Source organism: Balaenoptera musculus, chromosome 2, assembly GCF_009873245.2.
Source record: "Balaenoptera musculus isolate JJ_BM4_2016_0621 chromosome 2, mBalMus1.pri.v3, whole genome shotgun sequence".
In the NCBI taxonomy this organism is placed as follows: Eukaryota; Metazoa; Chordata; class Mammalia; order Artiodactyla; family Balaenopteridae; genus Balaenoptera; species Balaenoptera musculus.
The window spans coordinates 108,640,142-108,653,133 of NC_045786.1; the positions used below are offsets into that span (position 1 = coordinate 108,640,142).

At 40.9% G+C, this 12,992-nt stretch overlaps 2 protein-coding genes and 1 pseudogene across 8 annotated transcripts in view; 1 reads left to right on the forward strand and 2 right to left on the reverse strand.

Annotated features, from left to right (window-relative positions):
• Positions 1-2,939, reverse strand: part of STRN3 (striatin 3) — a 123,069-nt gene extending 120,130 nt beyond the window's left edge. The window contains exon 1 of one of the 5 annotated variants that reach the window (XM_036842432.1): positions 2,423-2,939. In XM_036842432.1, coding sequence (XP_036698327.1) covers positions 2,423-2,704 — 282 coding nt within the window. In that variant the 5' untranslated portion in view covers positions 2,705-2,939. The remainder of the gene's footprint in view (positions 1-2,422) is intronic. The other 4 variants (XM_036842431.1, XM_036842433.1, XM_036842434.1 and 1 more) reach the window with 4 other exon arrangements.
• AP4S1 (adaptor related protein complex 4 subunit sigma 1) overlaps positions 1,995-12,992 on the forward strand; it is an 84,657-nt gene continuing 73,659 nt past the window's right edge. For 2 of the 3 annotated variants that reach the window (XM_036842443.1, XM_036842444.1), the window contains exon 1: positions 2,007-2,296. The gene's annotated coding sequence lies outside the window, so the exon portion shown is untranslated. Of the gene's footprint in view, positions 2,297-12,992 lie in introns of all 3 variants that reach the window. The other variant, XR_005018675.1, reaches the window with a different exon arrangement.
• LOC118890108 lies at positions 8,356-8,571 on the reverse strand (annotated as a pseudogene).

A 12,992-nucleotide genomic window follows, 5' to 3' on the forward strand; every position in this document is an offset into this window, starting at 1 on the left:
GGTATACCTTAGCCTTGTTGTATTCATTATTGGATAGTTTTAATACTGAATACTTTAAATAATGTATAGATGAACAGTGTACCCAAGGATGTATACCATAACGATATGCAACTTCTCTTATTTCTGTTATCTCTCTTAAAATTAAGTTTACAATTTAAATCCATTCATGCTTCACTTAAACTTTCCCAACAAATTTTTTATTCAACACATACATTTTAAAATGTGCATCTCACAAGCATTCTTACTAAAGACTGAAGACGTGTAAAGCAAATTCAGCATTCCAGAAGCAAACCTGAAATCCTATTAACTAAGTAGCCCAATAAAACATTTTAGAGAAATATACAGAACAAAAACACACAATCATGAACATTTTATTCCAAAAGAATCAGTGTGAAATAATAAAAATTCCTGGAAAAAAAATAAGAGTCTAGAAACACTGCAGAACTTCAAAAAAAAGCAAACAAAAAAAGTTTAGAATGGCTATATCAGAACTAATATGACAACAGTAGATAACTGAAAGCAAGCAAGCAAAATGAATCTCCCTTAAAAGACTTCGGTCAAGGAGAAGAGAATTAGAAGGGAAAGCAAGGGCTAGGGTAGACAATATAGACAGACCTCACTGTTGTACAGATTTTTTACTAATTTAGACACAAGACATTTTTCAGCTACTTACAGCAGTGAAACTTATGAATGACTAATGCAATTGCTAACTTGAAAAGTGTTTAAATTCAAGCTTTTCTATAACAGTACAAAGGTTATACACACTGTATCAGGGACTGGTGAAGTATTATTTAGTGAGCCCAAGCCTCAATGCATTTGTAAATGCAATTTTTAAAAATAAATGCGTCACACCGAATATTAAGTTTGCACATGGTGTAGTAAAAGTTGTACATCAACAGAACTCTATACATCCCAGATATTTTAAAGCAGACTACACACACAAAAAAACAATTTTGACTTTAGCTTTTTAAATGTTATATTTTTAAGAGCCCAATAGTATATCAAAGCACTAAAACACTGAATTGACTAACAGGTGTTAATTTATAATTAACTTTCTCAAGACTTGGTAAAGTGTCAAAATATCTGTTTCTTACTTTTCAAAAGTTTAACTTTCCCAACTTTGTAGAGACAAATAAAAGTCGACTGGTTCAAAATCAAACTGAAGATATACATATTTGTTTGAGGACACCCTTTTTAAGCTAATCCAATCTTCCTTCTTTCAACACTGCATTTCCCTAACCATTCACCCCAGGCATATATGACATGTATGTCAGCGAACAATACTACTTACATTCTAAATATATACCAGCCTGAAGAACAGGTGCAACACTACTTAGATGCATGCCTTTTTTCTTCTAAGCCTAAATTTGCCTTGGGAAGTGATTTTAAAATAAACACAAACACCCAAAAGAGTTGAACAATCCTTTTAAAAAGATGTAGTCCTTCTGAAATACAAGACATAAGTCCTTAAAACACCAACAATCTTCCAAAAGTTAGGTAAACCAACCTATCAAAGTTTCACCTTAAGACTGAGTCCGGCTCAATTATGAAGGATCCTGAGGATATTTAACTTTGCTTCCCTTGCGTGAGTTGGTAACGTTGAGACAAGTACGCTTTACTCCAAGTTAATATTAAATCTTCATAAAGACGGCACAGATATTCTGGTTTGGCTTTTTATGTGTAAAGAAGGGGATGGAGGACGGTGAAGGGTATTCTAAAAAGAAAAATTCAGTACAGAGAAGCGCTGATAAGTCAGTCGCTAAGAACTCAAAGGGAATCTAAGTGAATAAGGCAGCATCCCAGGTAAGAAGGTACTTAAAGTTGGCGGTAGGAAATGAAAACTTCACAGGTCAGCCGCAAGCCACTGTGCTCGGTAGCAGCCCTGGAAAGAAGCGTGGCTGTCAAGGAGTAAGGGTTATCAACTCCGGGGGAGGGGGGCAGACATGCCAAATCGGAAAAGGGGGGTGATCCGGGTGAAGGTGGTAAAATGCCCGTCCCAATCCCTCTCCTCCGGTTCTCCATCTCAAGAGGCACAAACAAGAGCAAGCTCAGTGCCCAACAGCCCCTCGCCGGACTCTCTCCCACAGAGAAGAACTCGGCCCCAAGCCCCGGAGACCCGCGCAGGCCGCCTCCGGAGGAGCCCCCGCAGACGCCATACTAAAAGCCAAAATGGCTGCCCCAAGGAAGCCCGCACCGCGCAGCTACTGAGGGCTGGGTAACAAGCGTCTGCGGGAAGGGGGGAGGGGGGCTAGAGGAAGAGCCGTCGCCAGGACCATCGCCCCCCCGAGCCGCACAGGTAGGTTTCTCTCGGCCTCCCAAGGCCTCGAGCTCCGAATGAGGAGAGTCCCGGCCCCACCGCCCCACCCCCCGGCCGGGAACCCCGCCACCGCAGCCGTACCGCACACCGACCCCAGCGAGGTACCTGCAGTTCGGCCCGCTCCACCTCCCAGTGCGCCCGCTCCATCTCGAACCGAGCCCACTCGTGCTGGATGTAGTGCAGGATCCCTGGGATAGTGTACTGCTGCGGCCGGGACAGCTCTGGGCCTGCCGCAGGACCCGCTCCCTCGGCGGCCGGAGGACCCCCGCCGCCGGCCGCTCCATTCCCCCCGGGCGAAAGGCTCATGTTCCCCCCAGGTCCCTGCTGCTGCCGTGGAGGGGCCGCCATCCCGGGGCCGCCACCACCGCCTCCGGCGAGCTCGTCCATTGTGTGTGGGGCCCCGGCCGGGGCGCAGGGCGAGACGCCGACCGCTGGGGGAAGGGCCGGAGAGGGTGGCCCCGCGCTGGCGGCGGGGCGGAGGCCGGCTGGGAGAGGGGCGGGGAGGGGGTTGTTGCTGAATGCCTGCCGTGGGTCAGAGCAGGGAGCTGCCGGCCGCCGCCATTACAGTCCCTCCTCCATCTGCCAGTTTCACTCACTCACTTTAGGGGAAGGGGGGGCCGCGGCGGGAGGGGGAAGGGGGGGCAGGGTTGGGAAGGGGAGAGACGTAGAGCCGCCGCTCCCGCGCAGCATGCCGGGTAAAGAACGCCGCTGCCGCCGCTCGCCTACTAGCCAAATAAGAGTCCGGCCTCACCCTACGCAGGCGTACTGAGGACGCAGTCGGCTTGCCGTTAGAGGCGGGGAAGGAGATTCGGCCCCGCCCCTAGGCCCGCCCCCCAGGCTCGCTGCGAGAGTCTGGCGGCCGAGTCCGGACGGCGGGCCACAGAATCCAATCTTTGGAGGAGAGTCGGTCTCTGCCTTCCCAGGAATCCGTACCCCTCTCTCAGTCAGTCCCCAGCGCCGTTCCCCACCCAAGGGTCTCAGCTGCGCGCCTGCCTTTGGAGCTGGGTTTTAACCTGGTTGGTTGCTCTGGCCGGCCGAAGCCGGTCCCGGATTCCTGACGTTTCTTTTGCATTCCTTGCGTGTTTTCAGGCAGTCCCAGAGGGTCGGGCCTCTTTCTCTGCCTGTCACTCTTTCTCTGGTTTCCTAGCACCAGTCAGTTCCCGGGGCTTTGGGGACGTTCTCTTTTGGCAAAGAGCCCAGATCTTCCCGGACGTGGAGACTGATTCTCTGTCTCTGGGCTTTGGTCCCAATTCTGTGCTCCCTGTCGCGCGTCGCAACTTGTACCACTTTGCCTCCCTTCTTTCCTATTCTGGGGTGGGTTGTGTTTGGGGAGTTTGACAGGGGAGCAGTAGCGATTGTCTTCATTTTTCTTTTGGGAGAGGGAAGGTGAAAATCTTTAGATCTTGATAGTGGGCAGAGGGAGAAAGAAAACTGTGGAGGAGACTGGTTAAACTAACAATTTGATATTTTAGAAGTGAATGAGCTCACAAATATTGTCATTCATAGCAGAATCTTCTGATGGAAATAGAAAATAAGAGCATTGTGAAGACAACTTAAAACCCTAGATGAACGGCTAAAAATGTTTTCCTGGGTTGTTTTAGTGAATGTAATATACACATAAAAGACAAGGTTAATCGTTTAAGTACCATAGCGTGTGTGTTTATGTGCTTAGGTTGCCCGGAAACATCCTTAATGAACTAGTAAGTTTCTAAAAGTTAATGTAGCTAATAACCATTTGGTTAAAACATAGGACAAAAATGATATTTAACAACATAAGGAAAAAAGATTCATTAATTACAGCTATGCAGGAAAATCACATATAACATTTATTGCATTCAAATTTTTCGCTTCTCTACTACCAATAAAATTTTCGCTATGGAATATACACGACCACTCGGTGTAATTTCCAAGAGATAAAGTAGTACATCTTATTTTATCATGTCTGCTTTACTGTTATTATAGTTTAATGGAGAGCAGATTGGACTTGTTACCCATGCTGCCATGTTTTATTTACATATGAAATGAGGTCTGAGGTCACAGAATTGTTAAAAACTATTTCTCCGTTTCATAGCAACCAACATACAACCTGCTCATTCAATCTTGTTCATTTGCGAGGGGCCTCAGAGCACATAAAAAGTTCAGAAATACTGTACTGCCTCAATACCCATATACATCAAGAAAAATTTGTGAGAGGGTGTGACTGATCTCCCTTACATTGGCATCAAAAGAAGAGGAGCATACCCACTAATATTTCCTGCTGGTACGTCAAGTTCAAGAAAAGACTGGATTTATAATCCTTTTTCCTCCCCACTCACCTTCAAAAAAAACAAAGTCTGCTCTTCTATTGCCTATCATATTAAGTGGCACCACATTCAAACCTGAGGCCTGGCAGTCATTCTAGTACCTTTCCTTCACTTGGCCCCCTCATCCAATCCCTTTCTCAGTAATATCTTTTATCTCTATTCCATATCTTCATACATGTCTTAATTTAAACCTTCCCACCTCTACTGTTCCCCTGCCTTCCACTACCACTGATGCCTGAGTGATCTTCAAAAGGCAGATCTGATCCTATCACTCCCTGCTTAAAATATATTAATGATCACCAGACTTACAATAAAGCCCAAATTTTAGCATAGTATATAAAAGTCCTTATTGCCTAATTTACCATCACACCATCATGGTACCCCGTTCTCTCCAGCTAATCTGTACCATTTTGGGTTCCTCAAATGTGTAATGCTGTTTCATTCCACAAGAATTTAATACATGCTGTATCCAATTGGCTTTCCTTCCCTTCTTCCTTCAAAACTCATCTCAAGTATTTCTTCCTCCAAGAAGCTTTCCAGATCCATGAATTATTTAGTATAGTATCCTAATAGTATCCCATGCTTAACTCCTAATACTTATTACATTGTATTTAAATTGTCTATATATGTACTCCTCGGTGACATACTATAAACACTATGAAAGCAAGACAGTCACATAACAGTTACTGCAAATCTTTGCTTCACTTATTTACTTTCTTTTATTTTTTTTTAAATTTCTGGATTGGCTGCTAGTTTTCAGATACTCTGTTAGTCGCTGGTGAACCACTGTGAATCAAACAGACATAATCTCTGCCTTCACAAACTTTCCAGTCTAGTTTTAGGCAAATTACTTAGCACCAAGCACCCTTACTTCCTCAAAGTCTTATCCAGATCTGTCTCTTACACTCCCTATTTGAAGAATTCCAGTTGAACATGTCTGGATTCACTTTGTCCATGGTTTTATAAATGTCAGCAATGCAATCCTAAACCATATTCTTCCCAGATCATAGTCATTTATCTGCAGGATTGTAGCCTCCTAGAGGGGCAGGACCTATGCCCCTCTTGTTGAAAACTGTACCCCCAGTGCCTGGGACAGTGAAATCCCCAATAAATGTTTGATGAATAACTTAAATTCATACTAGACTAATATGAATATTTTTCCTTCACCTCAATCTTTTTTTTACCAGTTTTTGCTACCATTGTACCAATTATCTCTTGAGGTTCAATGACCAGAACTGTCATGAGCACTAATAGTAAAAGACACCAAAATTTTCTCCTCTATTGGGAGATTATTTTTTACAGTATTGATGTTATGCTTTGTGTACATGACTCCAAGGACAGTCTGCAGTGAGCTCCTAGAATCTTGTTCTCTGTAGGTAACGAGGTTTCCCAGGCTCACCTACAACTCACCTAACTGGAATTCCCTTCCTAAACTGTGACTGAGTCATTTCCTCTTTTCAGCATCAACCTTTGAAACTTCTTGTTTGTTCTGTCGTTTCATCAGTCTTGTTCATTTATCTTCCACTCCCATTGATTCTCTCAGTTTCAATGCCTGCCTATTTATATCTTTAATCAGTTTAGAATTTTAAGGGTTTTTTTTTTTCCCCATTAGCTAATCTTAGACACCTGTGTTTTTATTCTACCTGACCAAAAAGAGACTTGTCACATTTCATGTGCATATATTATATCAGCAAAAGTATGTTAAGGAATTCTAGTCTTTTAAATACATCAGAGTGGTTAACACTCAGATGCCTTCTTCCCAGTTATTGCAATACCTGATGTACAAAGTGTTTTGACCCTGACTTTGAGAACTATGTGAATTCCTTCCCAGACATCATATTATTTCATTGGTACATACTTCTCTAGGTATCTTTAACAGATTTTTTTTTAACATACCACTATACCATCATCACACCTATAAAATTAATGGTAATTCCATTGTACAGTCTAACCCTAGTCCATAGTCAGTTTCCTAAACATCCACTTTCATGCCTTGCTGACTATGTACCTGACATCCTACTAACAAAGCTCAGACTGGTTCACAATCACTGATCTAGTCATCTTTTTCCATCATCTGAAAAGATTGTGACAAGTATTCGTATCTCTATGAGGAGAGAAAGCTGAGATAAGAGTTCTGGGTCACTTCCGCAGCCCTTAGTAGAATAGGAAGTGTTCCTACTCTTACATCAGTGAATATACATGTTTATTTGGAAACAAGAAATAAAGTCTCCCTTTACAGTTCTGCCTCCTTCTGTCCTGTCAATGGATTTAATATTACTACCTCTGGCTCCCAAATCATTTGCACTTTTGAAATCATTTTTTAGGTAGTTTCAGGGTGATTCAGTCACTTGGGGATATTACATAGTGTTTACATTTATAAATATAGAAAACAAATGAATATTAGAGCCCAGAGAAATATCTTTGAGAAGAGTTGGCATGTGTTCAAAAACCAAACAAGCAAAGTGTATAATGGAGATGGAACAGAAAAGGAGGCAGCTTTGACCTGCACTGTGGTTTAACCAGCATAATAAGATCAGATATCTACTTCTCATTAAAGCAGTTGCTTGTGGCTAAGAAAAGTGTAGAAATATATGCAGGATACCTGAACTATTCAAATAGTATATTGTGTGGAAAAGAAAAGGAAAAGGACCTTCACAGATTACAGAAAAATAGGCACCAAGACCTTCAGGAAACTCTGCATGCTATATAAAATTCTAGTCCAAGTTCATTCCTGAATTGTCTCCTGGGTAATATGAGTCAGAAAGCAGTAGCCTGTGATAATACTGTATAACAGCTAACTCATAGAGATGTCAAAATTGAAAGGAAAAAAGAAAAAAGGATTGCCTGGAGCCAAGTCACTCCTGAACATTGGCTAAAAGTGAACAGCCAGGTCTATAAACATGAGAACCAAATGACTGGAAAATGTGACTGAATGGGAAATTGCCAAAACTTTCCTAGGTAATAATTTAACAATCTTGGAAATGTGGTTTGTCTCCTGTTGGAGCAGCAGGGGAGAATGTTCAGAAGAATGGTACCAGACATGGACACCTTGCCTGGGAAATCTCTGCTAAAGATAGTGTTTTCTTTGGAAAATGTTTTAAATTTGGCAAAAATTCACAAAACCTTATTTTTTTATGATAACATTTTTAAAGATGGTAACCTTTAGTTTTGTCTATTAATAGACTAACCTAAAGTACCTGACAATTACCCTACAAAAAAAGATTAAAGAATTCCTTAGAGCATTTTAAAATAACTCCTATTGCTCCTTTTGTATTACAGCTTTCAATATAGTAATCGGATGTTGTAAATCATGTTGTGCGTAAGACTTTTTTTTTTTTTGGCCACACAGCATGTGGTGTCTCAGTTCCCCGACCAGGGATTGAACCCATGCCCCCGGCAGTAGAAGCTTCAAGTCTTAACCAGTGGACCACCAGGGAAGTCCCTAGACATTTTTATTTAACTTTTTATTTTGGATTTCAGTCATGCAAAAGTAGAAAAAAAAAGTCTAATGAACTGCCATTTTCAACAGTTATCAAGATTTTGCCATTCTTATTTCATCTATTCCCTTTTTTCTGTGTGAAGAATTTGTTTTTGACTATTAAAAAAGTTTAACAAGAAAGTTTAATATGAAAATGTACACTGCTCAATTTTTTATATGATAGTAAAACAGGCCCTTTGGAGATGGGACATGAGGAAGCAATTGATTTCTTTGATGAACACAACCTTTGTTTATACTCATTCCAAGGCTTCTAACATGATGATACTATTTTCCCTTATACTGCCATTCCAGTATTGTTCTGTCACCCACCAATTGCTGTCTCTGCACATTCATCTATTGCAAGATTCATAAAGGAATCAAATCCCCAAAGATTCCTTGGACATGTCCACCACCATTTGATTTCAGTGATAACTTCTTGTCCATAAATTTTTCAACTCAGGAGGGTGAGCCTTGCTTATGGCGTCTACTCAACAAGCTCAAAGATACCTTGAAATGGAATTCGTGGCCTCCCTCACACTTCCATGGCCGGCCGTCGGAATAATTTAAAGTAAATCCCAGACATCATATTATTTCATTGGTATATACTTCTCTAGGTATCTTTAACAGATTAGGACCTTTTTATTTTCAACATACCACAATACCATTATCACACCAGTAAAATTAGCGGTAATTCCATTACACAGTATAATCCCTAGTCCATCATCAATTTCCCCCAATTATCTAAAAAAAATTTTTTTTAAGAGTTGGTGATTTCAAATCAGGATGCAAACAAAATCTATATATTTCCTTTATTTGCTGTATCTTTAGGTCTTTTTAAATTTGTCTCCCCCCTCACCCCCACATCGTCATGCCATTTATTTGTTGAAGAGGTGAGGTTATTTATCCTGCAGAATTTCCCACATTTGGCTGGTTGCATTTTTATTGTATTATTTAGCATATTCCTTTCTCCTCCATATTGTCTGTAAACTAGGAGTTAGATCTAGAGGCTAGGTTTGATTCAGGTTTTAATTTTTTTTGGTAAAAATATTTCTCCATTGGGGATGCAATGTACTTTCTATTGCATCACACCAGGCAGCACATAATGTCTAGCTGTCTCAGTTTTAGTACTGTAATGTACTAAACTTGATCAGCCTGATCTAGCTGTTGTCAGCCTTAGCTAGCTAGCTAGCTGTCTTTTAACACACATATCGTGCTCTACTCTCAACAGTTTCTGCTCAGCGCGGGAGTCTTTCTATTAAAGAGCTTCCACTGGATGTTGCCGAGCCTTCGGGGTCCTGGTTGGGACCTTTCCTTGCACTCATTGGCAAAAGAGATCCTGCCAGATCTCCTCCCAGTTCTCAGTGTGATACTTAGATTCCCTCCTGGGGTTCCCACGTCAAGGAGGGGGGGGTGCCCTTCCTTTGGATGATGACTTGGTGATTTCTGGGTTCCTTGGCTCTTTTGACCCTTACAGGACCACATTTTCAAACCTCCACTTCTGCTAGCACAGGTGTGGTTCCCCCATTCTAGTTGCTAAGGGTAGTTAGTGTTCTGGAGTTCCAGGGGATGTTTTTCCCTTGGTTTTTGGTAAAGATGGTACTGTATAGTTTTTTCTTTTTTTCCATCCTCGTGGCTCTCACTGTTTTTTGTAAGGGGATCCCGGGAACTTCCAAAACTGCTCTGCTACTAACACCACTCCCTTGCTTCTCTGCACTCTTGGCGTTTTAAAGTTTAAACTGCCTGCTAGTTAACCTAAATTTATTTATTAGAGCCCTGCTATTGAAATAACTTATTTGATCACTGCTAAAATAATTGTGACATTTTTGCTATTCAGAGATGTGAGATATAAGTGAGTGTAAATTTAAGTATGAATAATATCCTCTGGGAACAGTTGGGCAGGCTCTTGTCTGACAACTTTACTCTCCTATTTACATTTTCAGCCAGGAGCTGTAACATGTTGCTGTACTTTACTGTGAAATTCAGTAAAAGCAAAAAGTGCTCCTGGGCAAAGGGCAACCAAGCAGTCCACCTGAAAGGCTCTGTGTTTACCCTGACACCTGATCGGAACAAGAATGATACTAAATTCAGATGCGTGTCTGAAAACTTGCCTTGGACAGCATTTGCTGGCTATGTTTTATTTATTGGAAGTAGAAAGGGAGATTAGCTGAACTCTCTAAGAGAGCGAGTCAGACATAAGAATTTTGGAAGTTTAGGTCTGATTACAAATGTTAAACACACTGTAATAAATGCAGTAGTATGAGCTTTTCTGTCCTAAAGTTTCACATTATCTGATTAAGCCACTTCATAGGCTTTAGGCTCCCTGTTGAGATCAACTGAAAGCGAATAGTCTGTTAGAATTGCACCTTTTGTGATACACTCTGGGGTCAAGATTAAACCTGCCAAAATATGCACATGTAGCCATTAGCCAGTGAAAGCCTTTGAATAGAGGGTACAAACTGGGTAGACCTAGATTTACGCTAGTGAATGGAGAGTGAAATTGTACGTCCATGGTCATATTACAGCCGTCACTGAATTACTGGAGTCTTGAGGCAAACCTGGAGGTAAAGAGCAGTGGGTGAGAGCACGGACACTGGAGCCTGGCTAACATGATTGGGTCCTTCCTCTGCCGTTTTACTTGGTGACCTTTGGCAAGTGACTAAGTTTTCATATCTGTGAAGTGAAGATAAAAACAGTCTCTAACTCATAAAGCTATTATGAGGATTAAATGAGTGTAGGTAAAGCATTCGAAACAGCGCCTGGTTGTTTGGTAAGCACTGTGTGTTTTCTATTGTTATTATCTCTCTTCAAGAGTTGTTTTGTTGGGTTATTAGGACATCTTATCACAAAGGGTGAATAATGCCTCTCAGGTTACAGCAGCGGATTCTTTCATGACCACCATCAAATATCAGGAGCATTAATTACTCATTTGAATTAGAGTTAGTTGTGGCCATGTCACTAACAAAAAAGATCCTGTTGGTTGAGTAAACTGATCCTCAAATTAAGGTTTAATACAGTAATTTTTGTGTTTCATTGTTTCTTTTAAAGCAATGATCTGCAAAATGGAGCCATAATTTTCTAAATGATCTCTTCAGGACTGAAAAATGTTAATGTAGCTTTTAATACTGCTTCATTTTAACTCAAGACACACTTTATTTACTTAAGAAGATCTTAAATAATAACTTCAATATATAACTGTAGTTTTATAGTATTCTTTTCTTTTTTTTTAAACATCTTTATTGGAGTATAATTGCTTTACAGTCTTGTGGTAGTTTCTGCTGTATAACAAAGTGAATCAGCTATATGCATAACGTATATCCCCATATCTCCTCCCTCTTGCATCTCCCTCCCACCTTCCTTATCCCACCCCTCTACGTGGTCGCAAAGCATCAAGCTGATCTCCGTGTGCTATGCAGCTGCTTCCCACTAGCTATCTATTTTATATTTGGTAGTGTATATATGTCAGTGCTACTCTCTCGCTTCGTCCCAGCTTACCCTTCCCTCTCCCCGTGTCCTCAAGTCCATTCTCTACGTCTGTGTCTTTATTCCTGTCCTGCCCTTAGGTTCATCAGACCATTTTTTTTTTTGATTCCATATATATGTGTTAGCATACTGTATTTGTTTTTCTCTTTCTGACTTACTTCACCCTGTATGACAGACTCTAGGTCCATCCACCTCACTACAAATAACTCAATTTCATTTCTTTTTATGGCGAGTAATATTCCATTGTATATATGTACTACATCTTCTTGATCCATTCATCTGTCAATGGACACTTAGGTTGCTTCCATGTCCTGGCTATTGTAAATAGTGCTGCAATGAACATTGTGGTACATGACTCTTTTTGAATTATGGTTTGCTCAGGGTATATGCCCAGTAGTGGGATTGCTGGGTCATCTGGTAGTTCTATTTTTAGTTTTATAAGGAACCTCCATGCTGTTCTCCATAGTGGCTGTATCAATTTACATTCCCACCAACAGTGCAAGAGGGTTCCCTTTTCTCCACACCCTCTCCAGCATTTATCATTTGTAGATTTTTTGATGATGCCCATTCTAACTGGTGTGAGGTTGATACCTCATTGTACTTTTGATTTGCATTTCTCTAATGATTAGTGATGTTGAGCATCCTTTCATGTGTTTGTTGGCAATCTGCATATCTTCTTTGGAGAAATGTCTATTTAGGTCTTCTGCCCATTTTTGGATTGGGTTGTTTGTTTTTTTGATATTGAGCTGCATGAGCTGCTTGTATATTTTGGAAATTAATCCTTTGTAAGTTGCTTTCTTTACAAATATTTTCTCTCATTCTGAGGGTTGTCTTTTCATCTTGTTTATGTTTTCCTTTGCTGTACAAAAGCTTTTAAGTTTCATTAGGTCCCATTTGTTTATTTTTGTTTTTATTTCCATTTCTCTAGAAGGTGGGTCAAAAAGGATCTTGCTGTGATTTATGTCATAGAGTGTTCTGCCTATGTTTTTCTCTAAGAGTTTTATGGTGTCTGGCCTTACATTTAGGTCTTCAATCCATTTTGAGTTTATTTTTGTGTATGGTGTTAGGGAGTGTTCTGATTTCATTCTTTTACATGTAGCTGTCCAGTTTTCCCAGCACCATTTATTGAAGAGGCTGTCTGTTCTCCATTGTGTATGCTTACCTCCTTTATCAAAGATAAGGTGATCATATGTGCGTGGGTTTATCTCTGGGCTTTCTATCCTGTTCCATTGATCTATATTTCTGATTTTGTGCCAGTACCAAACTGTCTTGATTACTGTAGCTTTATAGTATAGTCTGAAGTCTGGGAGCCTGACTCCTCCAGCTCCGTTTTTCTTTCTCACAATTGCTTTGACTATTCGGGGTCTTTTGTGTTTCCATACAAATTGTGATATTTTTTGTTCTAGTTCTGTGA